Consider the following 13593-nt stretch of genomic DNA (forward strand, 5'->3'; position numbering starts at 1 on the left):
AATAAAATTATCTTTTTAGAATGATGGTACATGGTTGAAATCATGTATCAAGTACCGTTACAACGAAATAATTATCTTTTTTAGATAAAAACCTTTTGATTGGGTTGAAGCCTACACCCATTCAATAAACACCATCAAAAGCACTGATCTACCAACGCGCGCAATAGGCCGCAAAGCACGGAAAATGATAAATAGTAGGTCTAATTATTTAGGAATACTATTTTGTAATTTGTAATAAATATATTATGTCTACTAATATTAAGACTGGGGGAATTGACGGCGTTTTGTTTTTTTTGTTTTGTTTGTTTTCAATACCGATACTAGCTGTAGCTATAGTTTAATTATTCGGATAGGACGTCGAGGCTGTGAAATTGGCCACGATGATATTATAATTTATTCCACTTTGTAGGCTACTAAGGCGTGACTCATTGACTATGAAAACATAATAGGTCTGAACATTAAAATACTGTACGCATTGATGTGCAAGAAATAAAAAAGCCTACAAATATATATCTGGACAAAGGACTATGACGTAAACAGTAAAATACGTATAAATTGCAACAAAATCGCGCGAATCGTTCGAACTTAATCGAACCTGAGTTCTAATTGCGCAAAGAAGTAAACATTTTTCATTTTCTCCGGATTATGGCCGGGTTTCTTCCAATTTCAACAAGGTGATATATATATATATATAGGCATTATTTTTGAAGAAATTAATTAAACTTGGATCATCTCCGACAACTTCAAATGAATGACATATGGACACGGCCGACAGTCACAATTAATTAAGGTGTGGCCCCGGCGCATAGCTTCGCGAAATCATGTTTCTGCGCGGCGGATCCTCTCTCAGGCGCGCGCCTATTGTCGCGCGCATTGAAACACGTAAATGCTTAAGGTTTTGACAACCGTTTTCGACATTCCCAAACCGGATCTTCATATTATTTCAGTGATTAAAATTGTCCCAACCTACAATGTCAAATCGATTTGATAATTGGTATAGTAATGATGGAAAAGAATAAAGTAAGCATTTAAATGCCTTTTTTGGTTATGTTTCATGCCTTCTATAGGCCTATCAATATCTAATTAACATCGTTGAGTCACGGAGCGAATTAATAATTAGGCCTAGCCTACATACAAGAATGAATAATACACAGGCGACAAAAAAAAAAAAACAATGGGTACCTATTTTGAATGAGAAAAAAAATCGAAGATGTAGAATTAGCAAATATAGTTGCTTTTAAATTGTATCATGTGTGATGTTAAATGAATGAATAAACTTAGTGGTTTAAAAAACCCCATGAATACAACAACATAATTACAGACCAAACAATATCGATCCTGTGCGCGGAAAGGCGACAATTGCAGATTACAAGTTAAGGAGCAAAGCGCAATATTGTCGTCGTCGAAGACGGAATTAAAACAAATACATCCGTTCGTTCATGCGTGAAAAAAGGACATTTTCCCAATCATATTCAACTTTAATCGTATTACCAATTTCTTATAAAATAGGATTTACAATGATGCAAATAAATCATGAGGTTTTAGTCTTTTTCTAATAGGACCACCAATCATCCAAGTATGAGAATACAGTCAGCGAAATCAAATTAAACACCAAGGGACATCATTATGATAAATTATTTTATTTACCTTATTATAATATTTCAGAAATGAATGAAAATAGTTTGTTATTATATAGGATGTGGCAAGTATTGCAAAATGTAAGTCTGTGAAAATTAAATATTTCCGTTGACGCGAGATCAGCGCTATTATTGAAAGTATAGAGTGGTTAGATGGTCCAACAAGCAGGGGGAAGAGTAACTCTTCCCTGGTCCAAACGATGAGAAAAAACGAAAAAACATATATTTATAACATTATAGGCCTACTACTATACAACAGTATGAGTTATACCAAAATATACTTTGATCTGAAAATATAGCCTTACAATTTTAAAAATAAAATTTTACAAATGACCATGCTGATATATATATTATATTTGACTTAGAAACTAAAATATCTGCCATGTCTCGTATGTAATTTAAAATTATTTCATTCTGAAAACGCAGCGGATAACACGGTCATTAGAGTCCTTGTAACCGTTTTGTGTGATTACTAGTCAGGCGCCCTCTATTTCAGACAGGTAATCACATCATATAAGGTGGTAAAACTGATCATTTCTTAAATACAGATAACTCTTTTAAATAATGCGTACCATAAAATATTGATAAAATATATATTTATATATAATCTATATTTTTCTCGTTTTGTATTGAATTGAAAGAAACAAATTGTAGTATGTCTTTTAAGCTTCATTTACACTTGTCCGTTTTACTGAACGGCTCCCTCGTCTGTTCCGTGAAACAGTTTGATAGCTTGACCCTGAGAAACAAGTAGTACATGCATAGCACTCATGCATAGCAGAGCCGTAGTGTGAGGTTAAAAAGAGTCAGCCGCTTTAAATATAATTACAGTATTAATATAATACAAATTGTGATGAACTGTATATGGGGTGATCTGGTAACAGGGTGACGGGCCGAGGTAAAAATTTCGGCTCTGCGATAAAGCTCTTCCCCGTTTTTTCCTTCCACCCCTATTATCATCAATGACCACAAATACCATTAGTAATAATACCATTCTCGACAGTATCTAAATCTTTATAAGACGCTAGCTTAAATCCGCACTGACGTAGACGCTGCTTCAATTCGGGATCATTCAAAACCAGCATCTCGTGGTACCGTGCCGGTGACCTTGAGAAACCATCCAGACCGCAACCGCAGCCTCCGACATCTTCTGTGAGGTAGCCAGGATGAACCATGTACTCAAACGTACAAGCTTCTGGGTTGTGTTTTGTGATGTTCGTTAAAGATTGCATAATACTGTCTGTTGTCAATGCTTCCCCCATTGTGCTTAGTCCAGCATAGCCATTCGTGAATCTGTACAACATATGTAATGTAATCAATAACATTCTAAAATACATAGTTATTATTATTATTATTCATTATATACACATCAAATTTTATTAATGTTGATTTTGTAAGCAGATAACTTTACAGTTAAAGTGTGTAAATATAATACATCCTACCTTATTTACAAACCTCCTAATCTAACATTAAATAAAACAATTTAATTATGTGATGTTAAGATTGGTTCCCACTAGGACGCAATGCAACGATTAACTTAAACGCTTAACATCCTTGCGTTGCATCATGGGAACAAAGCTTGAATCATTCAAATTGTAAACATAAAGACAGAAAAAAAAAATATATAAAAATAAAATATAATTTGTGTAGACCATTTTACTATTTAATCCTATCAACAGTAACTTACTTAATGTTATGTTTAATAAACACATCTCTAGATGATACAGCATCATCTACGACACCTTTCAAGAACGTCTTAAGCGTTTGCGAGCTGAGCCAGGTGCATTTGTCCAAGTCCAGTTCAATCGGTAATCTAGTCCATGTGATACCATATTCTTGTAATACTCTGCTAAACACCTCTCGCACACCTGAAGAAAAATGATTGATATTGATTGAGAAATAAATGTGTGAATATATTTACAATACTGTATACTGAATGTTTTAAGCTCTGTCTACACTATAAAACTTTATGTGACAAAGAAATATGATGTGCCCATATATGGACATGATGATGTCATATCACTACCATATTTGGGAATATCACTACCATATTTGGGCATATCACTACCATATTTGGGCACATCACACTTTTTTGTCACATAAAGTTTGATAGTGTAGACAGAGCTTTAGCATAGTTAAGCAATTATTTAACTGAATTATTTGCACATCAAACAGATTAAATTCTAATACATATGGTGCTGTAATAAATAAAACATGTTTTTTCAGGCTTTGCCTTTTGTTGTACGGAAAATAATGATATATTTAACGTGATAAAATAACATAATTTACATAAAAGAGCAATTCAGTATTTTAACAGTGTTTTAATGATATTCTAAATTGATTTTATATTACTAATAATTAGTACTAATTTATTCAAAAATATATATTAATATTAATTTATTCATAATAGCTACCTGGCAGAATATGCACATGTTGGTGTCCATCTATATGAGTTGGTTTCTGTCCACATTTTGTAATGAACAACTTTACCTGAGCGACTATCTCTGCATCTACAAAATAAATATACGTTTCAATAACTTTAACGTTGTTATTCAAGGAGAACAAATATTAAAACTGGTAATAAAAAGTGGTTAAATCTAAATTACAGGAATTTTACTGGGATTGTTTAAAAACTATGTTTAAAAATCTTTGCTAGTACATACATATATCAAGGAAATTTATTTGTTGCTTTTGCAGAGCATCTCGAAATCCATGTTTTCCAAGAAATGCTTTGTTTTCGTCTATCAAAGAATCACATTGCTTCCCCACCGGATGCCCTTCAGTTAAGTTGAGATGCAAGCCTAAAAAACAATTAAAATAAACAAAAACCATTAAAGCAAATATTTGATACTATCGATTATCTGATGGTATCCATTATCTGATGGTATCGATTATCTGATGGTATCAATTATCTGATGGTATCGACTATCTGATGGTATCAACTATCTGATGGTATCGATTATCTGATGGTATCAATTATCAGATTGTATCGATTATCTGATGGTATCGATTATCTGATGGTATCGATTACCTGATGGTATCGATTATCTGATGGTATCGACTATCTGATGGTATCAACTATCTGATGGTATCAACTATCTGATGGTATCAATTATCAGATGGTATCGATTATCTGATGGTATCGATTACTGATACTATCGATTATCTGATGGTATCGATTATTTGATACTATCGATTATCTGATGGTATTGATTATAAACTTTGTTTTCTGAATTCAAGATCCAAGTTGAACCAAAAAATCAACTTTCCCAAAACTGTAAACTGGTTGTGTTTTACTATGTCAAATGTTGGACCAGTGTAAAGGAGTACATACTAAATATAAAAAGGGGCAATCCATCGAAATTGCAAGGGTGGAAATGATGTTGTATATTTGCATTTTATTGGTTGTTATTAGCACACGACGTGCACTGTGGTTGAATGTAATTAAATTTGGGATACGCTGTCTAGATTGTGAACTTAACTATTAGTGTCTCGTCTGTGTTGCAGTATATTTGAAATATTCATTACTCATTTTTTTTTTAGGTAACTTGAAGCTAAGGTGTTTCCACCATGTGAGGCGCCTCTGTATAAAATATTGAATTAAAAAAAATCTTCATTATAAAAAGTGTATATACATATTACATTACACAAACCTGTGGGAATAGCAAGCTGTTTAATATAATGCACCGCATCATCCACAGCGACGCCGTTTATTAATAGTGACGTGCTGCTGATTGACCGGTTCTTGTAACATTCCGCAAGACCTTTGTTTCTTTGAACACTGTAGCCAAAATCATCACCATTCACAACAAGTCTCTTCATCAAAGGAGTGCTTATTTCTGTCGAAAAAAGCGTAAATGATTTCAAAAGTCATCATTATTGCTTAGGTGTTTCCATACGAGACAAGTTCACTCATGTCTAAAAGGGGCGTTTAAGCACATAGTGATTTGCTTCAACTCCTGCATTTTGGTGAAACAAGTAAACTATCAACTACAAATTAATCAGGCAAACCGTAATACATTAAATATTTTGCCAGTGTACGTATAAAATGGTACTGTACATGGGAAAAATTTGTTAGAAAAACATTCTGTGTTAGTTGTAGAACAAGAACTGTAAAAAACTTTTTAGATCTGCCTAAAAGTAATTACTAGGAATGATGTATGATTTATCAAGAGGGAAGAAAGGAGAGAGAGCCATGCAAAATCATTCCGACAATGAGACAGAAAAAGACTTGTGATAAAGAGATATAAAATCTAAAGCTCTGTCCACACTATCAAACTTTATACAAAAAAATGTGATGTGCCCATATATGGACATGATGATGTCATATTACTACCATATTTGGGCACATCACACTTTTTTTGTCCAACTAGATTGATAGTGTAGACAGAGCTTAAAATAATAATAAATATAGCTAACCTATTGGCAGGTCCGAAAATGATGCTGGTGCTCTTGTAAACGCTCCGACGCAGCATTTGATGAACATAATACAGTGTGAACGCAGCCTCTGTCAAATGAATTCCTCTGGCTGCTGCTGCTGCATATTGTAAATATCAACACGATTATCTTTACTATTGTAATACAGTACTGTAAATCTTTTATCTCTGATTTTTATTCTTCTTTCTAAGCCAGGTCACGCAATCTACTGTACATTTTTTGTCGAGGTGTTCTTTCAACTGAAACAAATATATAGTGAATAAATTACCTTAGCAGCAAACACAGGACCGGCTTTTTTTGGTTTCAATAGAAAAAGTATTCGGTTTGTTAATAAAATACAACAAAGTGGAGTTGTGGTTTGGTGGTTATGATGCTTGGCTACCGATCCAAGGGTCCTGGGTTCAAGTCCTGTCAGGAACTCCAATCCCAAAGACTTGTAATAAGACTTTGTTTATGTACAGCATCTTGTGCATATGTTTGTATTGTGAACGGGATTATTATTATAATATTATAATAAGGATAGTGAATGAATTCGCTTATGGTTATCCTTGGCAATTTGGCCTTAATATATAAATTACAATTTCATTATACTAGTAGAGCCGAGTGAAAGCTTATGATTGATTTGGTAGCGTAACAATAGGACTGTTAGTATAAAATATGGTTTTCCTCATATGAAATCAAAAACTATTCAATGTACTTATTATATATTGCTGCTATAGTTTATTAATTACTATAATAGTTATCATTACTTTCGATATTATTTAGTTCACATAATTGTTTACACAAAACAAAACACAAAATTTAATTGAAAGTAATTTTTATTTCCGTTTAGTGTTAACCAACCGAAAAAGCCCTGTAAACCTAAATTTACACATTTGATTTCAGTAGTACTGTAGTGTACTGTACAATTTCTTAGCTATAGTTCTTTATTTTACACAATGAAACAATAAAGCCATACTGTCTCAACCACACCTCCCGCTCCCCCACACCCCCTCAACCACAAAAAAAAAATAATAATTGTAAACAATTTTCTGTTGAAAAGGAATAGGCAATTTTAATGTCACATAATTGTTATTCGCTTTGAGAAAAAATTTATAGGCAAAAAAAAGCTCTATTTTTTTACTATCAAACTAGCCTATTCAAAATTTGATTTTAATAAATATTCTTGGGGGACAAACATATCTTTAAGTAATATAGTTGTATTTATAACACAACAATTTATTATAAATGAATTACATGAATTTGTTTGATTGAACTTTCTAAAAATAGTTACAAATATTAATAGTTACAATTTTAGTTTTTAGTTACACTGAATACAAAATACAGGTTTCATACACTTTCTCAAGACCTTTCTAGCTAAAATTTAGACTTTTGAGCAATTTTAACATTAAAATGTCACTGTAAAAATCATTGCCCAACAAAAAAGCAAATTGTTGTCACCTTTTACGTAGTAAATTCTTCAAACCATTGTCATTGTCTTATAAACTGTAACAACAAAAATGTTTACTAAGTACATTGTATGAAAATGAATACTTTAAAACAACGCTGTGCGGCTTAAACTATGAGCTAATGTAAATTTTCTACAACATCAGAAGAGGGCAATGCAAGGTAGCTACTTCCGAGCCCGGCCACTAACCCAAGAGAGCCCAACATACAGCTAGCTGGGGATGTACCAAAGAGGGCTAGAAGTACACAGACTGGACTGAGAAACACAACTAGTTTGATAGGCATTACATAGAAACGATTCAGAACAAAGGCACATACAGAGTAAAAAACAGGTGACACAATACAACAGATAAACAATTCTAATAAGCCTCTAAAAGTAACACCAATTTTCCAAATGCTGTTTTCGTACAACGTAGCAATATACAGGACTATTACACAAGAAGTGAATACAATACCAGGTTTTTTTAATTTGTCTATTCTTGAGAAAAACAAATTATCTTTTGTAATGAGAAGAAAAACAACAGAACAAACACAAGCCCATAATTCTGGCAAAATATCAGGTGGGTAGTTAAATACGAGAAGTGTATATGATAAAAGTGTTGCCAGGTTAACAGCAGAGGGGAGCGAACTTGGATAAATGACACCAAACGGGTCGTCAGCGGTGATCCTACCAAGCAAACTTTTTAGATTTACAGCCACACTTAAAAAATACAACATAAAAACTTTTGTACATGGCGGAGAATATTTCCCATAAAAATCACCCATATTGGTGTATTTTACCCCTTTTACACCGCCGAGCTTATAACAAACCCGGGTCGTGTCCGGATAAATTTCCCTTTCACACCGGATTCATTAACCCGGGAACGACACGGGTTGCATGCATTTACACTGCAAAATACCAACCCGTGTAAATGTTCTAGATCATTCGAAATATCGCCCTCTCACGCACGAAGAGAGACCCTAGTAACGGTCTGCTCATTATACCTCCTACAATTTTGTTTTATGGCAATACACACAAAAATTGAGTCTACTCGTGAAGAATAATATCTTGAAATAAAAATGAATAATAAATAACCATAAGTTTTATTTAATAAATGAGCGAATAAACAAAATCAATCTTATCTTAATTCTATGTAAATTAAATACTATAGTGAGCGAGGATAGTAAACAAACGGGTAAAGATACGCTGAGCGTTTTACACCGCAGACACGGGTTCATCCCGGGTGCGTCCCGGGTTGACTTGACGCTGAATACATTCCGCATCACTTACCCGGGTATTTCAGCGACCCGGGTAACTTTTTACGTCGTTTACACCGGCCTACATTTCCGCATTTTTGCGTCCCGGGTACGACTCGGGTTATACAATTCCGGATCAACTCCGCATTTTTACTGGCGGTGTAAAAGGGGTATTTGTCTGTTGAACCGATTTGTTTGTACTCCAAAATGTAAATTGTTAAAAAAAGTACTGAAATAATTATAGTAGAACTTGGTAAAAACGCTGTACTTGTGTTTTTGTTTTTCGTGGAAGGTGACCATAAAAGTACCGAAATTTGAACGAAAGTCGTCAAAGACGAAGCTAATATATATATCGCTATATTTATCAACGTAAAATGTTCAGAATTGATTAATAGTTGATAGGCTTTGAGTCCAATTGGTCCTCCGATAATAAGCGAGTATATCAAATCCAAACATAAATGGTGTGATCGTGGCGACCTTGTTAGGAATAATATTATACAGACTAGGAACGAAACGAGCAGAAGGATGTTACAAATGTTAGAAAACGTCGGGTCAGAGGATGGCTGCAAAACAAATATGAAAACCCCGAGCAGTATTGATATCGTGTTCAACGTCTTTGCATCTTTAAACTTTGTCATGTGACACATTGTTAGTTTTAGAAGCAGCATACCGGAGGTCAACAGTACAAGCGCTATAGAACCAGCTGTATTAAAATCCATGTGACTGATCATGATGAACAACGGCTGCAGGAGAGAGTCCGTAACAAGCAACGATAAAATGGTAATGCTAAAAGCGTACATGATGGCGTGATGAAGAGGGACCGAGTGACGCGATTCGAAAAAGTATAATTTACTAACTGCTAGAATAAACATCGCTATAAATAATTTGTCTACGATTGGCGAAGCAGTTATGTGATGAGAATTCTCTAGATTTAATTGGCTTTCAATGATCACTGGTAATTTTGTTGCGTGCATTCCCAGAGATAACCATGTGACGTACCATGACACCTTCCCAGCGTTCTGTAGTCTTGACAACGTATAACATTCAACGGCGATTGTAGCCGCTAACATTCCGTGTGAATACAATCCTATTGAGAGAAACTGATGCTCGCTGAACACCAACACAGCGACGCTACACAAAAGCAAATCGGAAAGATGTTCTTTTGTTGACACTGCAGCTGTAATGACACACGCCACCGTGAGTGCTGCGTTGCACGCTAGTAACAACCAAATGACTTTGGTAATGACTCCCCAAGCTACTAAATTTGTTGGTATTACTGACAAGATCATAGAAATGTACAAAATACAAGAACTGCAGGCAAGAAAGACGATAATGATTTTTCGACCCGACGTCTTTTTTTGACTCATAAAAATACCAAGAAGAATGGTCACCGATAATACTACAGGTAGCCAAGATAGTAATCCGCTTGAAACCAAATTGTCTAGATAAGTCACAAAGTAAATGATCGTTAAAGATATCAAACCAGAAACCCATCGGACAATGGTTTTCTTGCGGAGACTTATTTCATAATATTCCAAAACATAATGCACGTCTAGAAGAGTTGTGAGGAAAACAGGACATGAAATTACAAAAATAAATTTCAAAAACACTTTCAGTTCAAAAATACTCCAAAAATTGATGAATATGAATGATTGCATTGGAATTATGTTGTATATCATTAAAACAGTAGTTACTTCAACTGGGCATAGCACACTTTGTAATGATTGTCTGGGTTTTGATTTATGGAATGACGATGGGTGTTGCGGTAGAAACAGCTGACCGCTAATAAACCCAAAGAAGACGAGGCCATACGGAACGGCTGAAATACTTAAAGCTTGTGCGACCATCCACGACATTACGATAATACATATTCCGGGATAAAATGTAAAAAGTGAAGTTTCGATAAAAACTGTTAATGAAGGCTCTACTTGAAGAAATGCGTCGAAGTGAAGAAGCACCCAGCCTCCGGTAAACACCACAAAAGCGTTCAACGCAAATATCAAAATGACGTTGTAAAGCGAAACCCAAAGTAACGGGATTGCCGAGTATATCACGGTTAACTCGGCTGCGATAAAAACACAGAGATAACCGGCGACGGCTTGCTGCTTAGCACCAACATTGTCAATGATGTGAATTACAAGAGAACCAAGAGCTAGGACAGTTAACAACATCTCTCCTGATAGTAATAGCACTACAGTGAGGCACACAAACGAAAAAGCCAGAATTCTAACATCATGGAGAAATGGACCGGGGAGGTACCATTCAGGTAGTGTACGCCCTACTGGCACCTCATTGGTCGATAGTTGCTCTGGCTTCACCTCAAGTTCCGACCTGGCAGACGCTCGTTTCATTTTGAAGTATCTAAATAGGAAAATATAGATTCAATATATCTGAATAAAAAATTAACGCAACTTCATCACTGCAAACCAACCAGAGAAATCATTGTTTCAAAATGGGACTGTAAACGTAATTTGGTGAAGCAGAGAAAACAAAATCTGTTGCAGAAACAAGATCAAAACAGATGAAATGGGCAAATTAATGACCACAGTTTCACCAATTAAACAATACCAAAGTCATTTCTCCAAGAAAACCAAATCATACAACACAGATCAGACCACAGACTGAAGCAGCAACAAATAAATAAAATATAATACTACATAAAGTGATTTTGGACATAAAAAAAAAAGAAGCAGATTTGAATAAAAACTTTAAAGATGCAAATATTAACATACCTTGTAACTAATAATTCAAAGTAAATATAATTTATTTGATTTTCAGTTTATTCAAGTTTTGTTATATTTCAAGAGCATCATTTTATCCTGTAGGCGAAGGAAAAAAAACATATGTTACCATGCATATTATTAGTAAACAACATAAAAAACCAATTTAGGGGTTTTTATTTAAATTTGCGTTAGTATCTCGATTTTGCTTTATAAAATAATTTTTTTTTTCAATCAAAATATGCCTTCGTTTGCGACAAGAAAAAAGTTGACTATATTAATTCACTTGTCAATTGTATCGCCCCACTATACAAACCCCCTGGGAAATATACGCAAAACATCACTTTTATCACAGAGGGCGGTCTTCAGTTTGGGAATAAATGTACAGTAATCGTAGTATTTTGACAGTTTTTTACATTAAAAATGTATAAAACGTATTTATTTATTATTAAATAAATTATGTACAGTATATTAATATAATTCAACATCACAATAACATTAAATATAATGCTAGCATGTACTTGATGATTTTTCATTTTATATCATACATCCCGGGCTCTGTCAGGCCCTACCGGGCGTAGGTAGATTGGTTTGATGACCCAACTGGCAACTCTCTGACTGCCTGACTGACACTGCCGAGTCTCGGCTCTACATAGTCATAGGCTAGGCTAAGAGTAGTAGAAGTAGGCTTAGGTTAGCTAGATAACTAGCCTAGGCCACGTTTTTAGCCAGTACTGTATATAGGCCTACTACATAGGCTAGCTCAAAGTTTATTAGGCATCAATAATATAATCGATCAAATTCTATCCTAACAATTAATTAAAAAGGTAAAAATTAAATAAAAATGGCATGATGACGCACACGTACTTTTTTAATCTGACCTGACCTCTAACCGTAGCATGTGTGTGTCACTGCGAACTGTTTGCTGCCCTCTCTACAAATCAAAACACAGTTCTTGTTTTTCTTCTGTGGTGCAGAGTAGTGCTGATCAATCAATCAATCAAAACCAATTTTTTCAAGAATACGAAGTGAACATTATTTTAAATATTAACTAGGTTTAAATATAGTGGGCGTTGAGTGTAGCTGGATAAATCTGAAGCACTTAGTTCCCCCAGCCAGTAGTAGGCTTTGTTAGTTTACACATCACAAGTCAGAGAGAGAAATTTAGCTAAATCTATTATTATACAGTACTAGCTAGATAGGTATGTAGTGTACTAGGAGGATACTGCTGATGTGTTTCTGCTGTGTTATTTATTAGGCCTCTATAATTAATAGGTTAATATTAGCTTTTATCCAAACATTATATAAACAGTGACAGGGTATCTGTAGGCTTTTGTATGGATGCATATTATTGGAATAAAAGTACAGTAAATCTAATCGTGCAGGGAGAGAGAGGAATATGCGTGCTTGTGTTCATCGACATGAAATTGATTTTCTATACCGTTTATTCTTCATTTCATATTATTTGCCTAATTCAATATTTATATTTAATGATGTGTACAAGTTGTTTTTTTTTTTAGAATGTCTGAATCTATAGTGATGGAGAATCGCATACATGACCTGTCATCGTTACTGCATCCAGTAGCCATCCAGGAGCTGGTGGAGAGGTGGTTGCAAGAAGACACCCCAAGCTTTGATTACGGTGGATTTGTCGTTGGAAACAAAAAAGAATCTGCTGTTTTACTGTGCAAATCGCAAGGTGTTCTGTGTGGTGTTCCATTTTTCAATGCAATTTTCAGCAAACTAGGGTGTTACGTAGAATGGTACTTCTCTGAAGGTGACCTACTAGAACCGGTGTGTACAGTCGCCAGGGTAACAGGTCCTGCGAATAAAATTCTACTTGGGGAAAGAATAGGTTTGAACTGTATCACAAGGGCTAGCGGAATAGCGTCGATAGCGCGGGAGTTGTCGGATATTGCGACGGAAGCTGGTTGGCATGGCAAAGTTGCTGGGACTAGAAAGACTACTCCTGGTTTTCGATTGGTTGAGAAATATGCGTTGTTGGTGGGAGGAGTTTCAACCCATCGCTATGATCTCTCATCTATGATCATGTTGAAGGATAACCATATATGGAGTGCTGGAAGCATCTCAAAGGTACACTCCATTCTGGCCAACAA

At 34.9% G+C, this 13593-nt stretch overlaps 2 protein-coding genes across 5 annotated transcripts in view; one reads left to right on the plus strand and one right to left on the minus strand.

Annotated features, from left to right (window-relative positions):
• Positions 1-1632: 1632 nt before the first annotated feature.
• LOC144835766 (carbohydrate deacetylase-like) lies at positions 1633-12384 on the minus strand. Of its 2 annotated transcripts, XM_078690851.1 has the most exons (8): positions 12344-12384; positions 11489-11575; positions 6057-6313; positions 5291-5476; positions 4301-4438; positions 4052-4147; positions 3325-3505; positions 1633-2930 (listed from the first exon to the last, which is right to left on the minus strand). In XM_078690851.1, exons 3-8 carry the CDS (start codon positions 6121-6123, stop codon positions 2597-2599), a joined length of 1002 nt encoding a protein of 333 aa, XP_078546977.1. In that variant the 5' UTR covers positions 6124-6313; positions 11489-11575; positions 12344-12384; the 3' UTR covers positions 1633-2596. The 2 variants fall into 2 exon arrangements, with proteins under 2 accessions (XP_078546977.1, XP_078546976.1); XM_078690850.1 differs by lacking the exons at positions 1633-2930; positions 3325-3505; positions 4052-4147; ... (2 more) ...; positions 6057-6313; positions 12344-12384 and adding exons at positions 6635-8289; positions 8925-11117.
• A 69-nt stretch (positions 12385-12453) lies between these two features.
• LOC144835839 (nicotinate-nucleotide pyrophosphorylase [carboxylating]-like) overlaps positions 12454-13593 on the plus strand; it is a 50205-nt gene continuing 49065 nt past the window's right edge. For 2 of the 3 annotated variants that reach the window (XR_013611110.1, XM_078690950.1), the window contains exons 1-2: positions 12454-12504; positions 12997-13570. Coding sequence is in view for 2 of the 3 variants with exons in the window: in XM_078690950.1 (XP_078547076.1) it covers positions 12998-13570 (573 nt within the window). In the remaining variant the exon portion in view is untranslated. Of the gene's footprint in view, positions 12505-12594; positions 12679-12996; positions 13571-13593 lie in introns of those variants that run through there. The other variant, XM_078690951.1, reaches the window with a different exon arrangement.

The sequence above is a fragment of the Antedon bifida genome, chromosome 2, assembly GCF_963402885.1.
Source record: "Antedon bifida chromosome 2, ecAntBifi1.1, whole genome shotgun sequence".
Lineage (NCBI taxonomy): Eukaryota > Metazoa > Echinodermata > Crinoidea > Comatulida > Antedonidae > Antedon > Antedon bifida.

What these genes read in the sequence shown, in the direction of transcription:
- LOC144835766 (XM_078690850.1), bottom strand. Translation starts at nt 11,107, where the DNA reads ATGAAACGAGCGTCTGCCAGGTCGGAACTTGAGGTGAAGCCAGAGCAA. An exon ending in GGTTCAACAGACAAATACCC is followed by an intron (nt 8,290 to 8,924) that starts CTTTTACACCGC and finishes GGTAAAATACAC; the next exon opens with CAATATGGGTGATTTTTATG.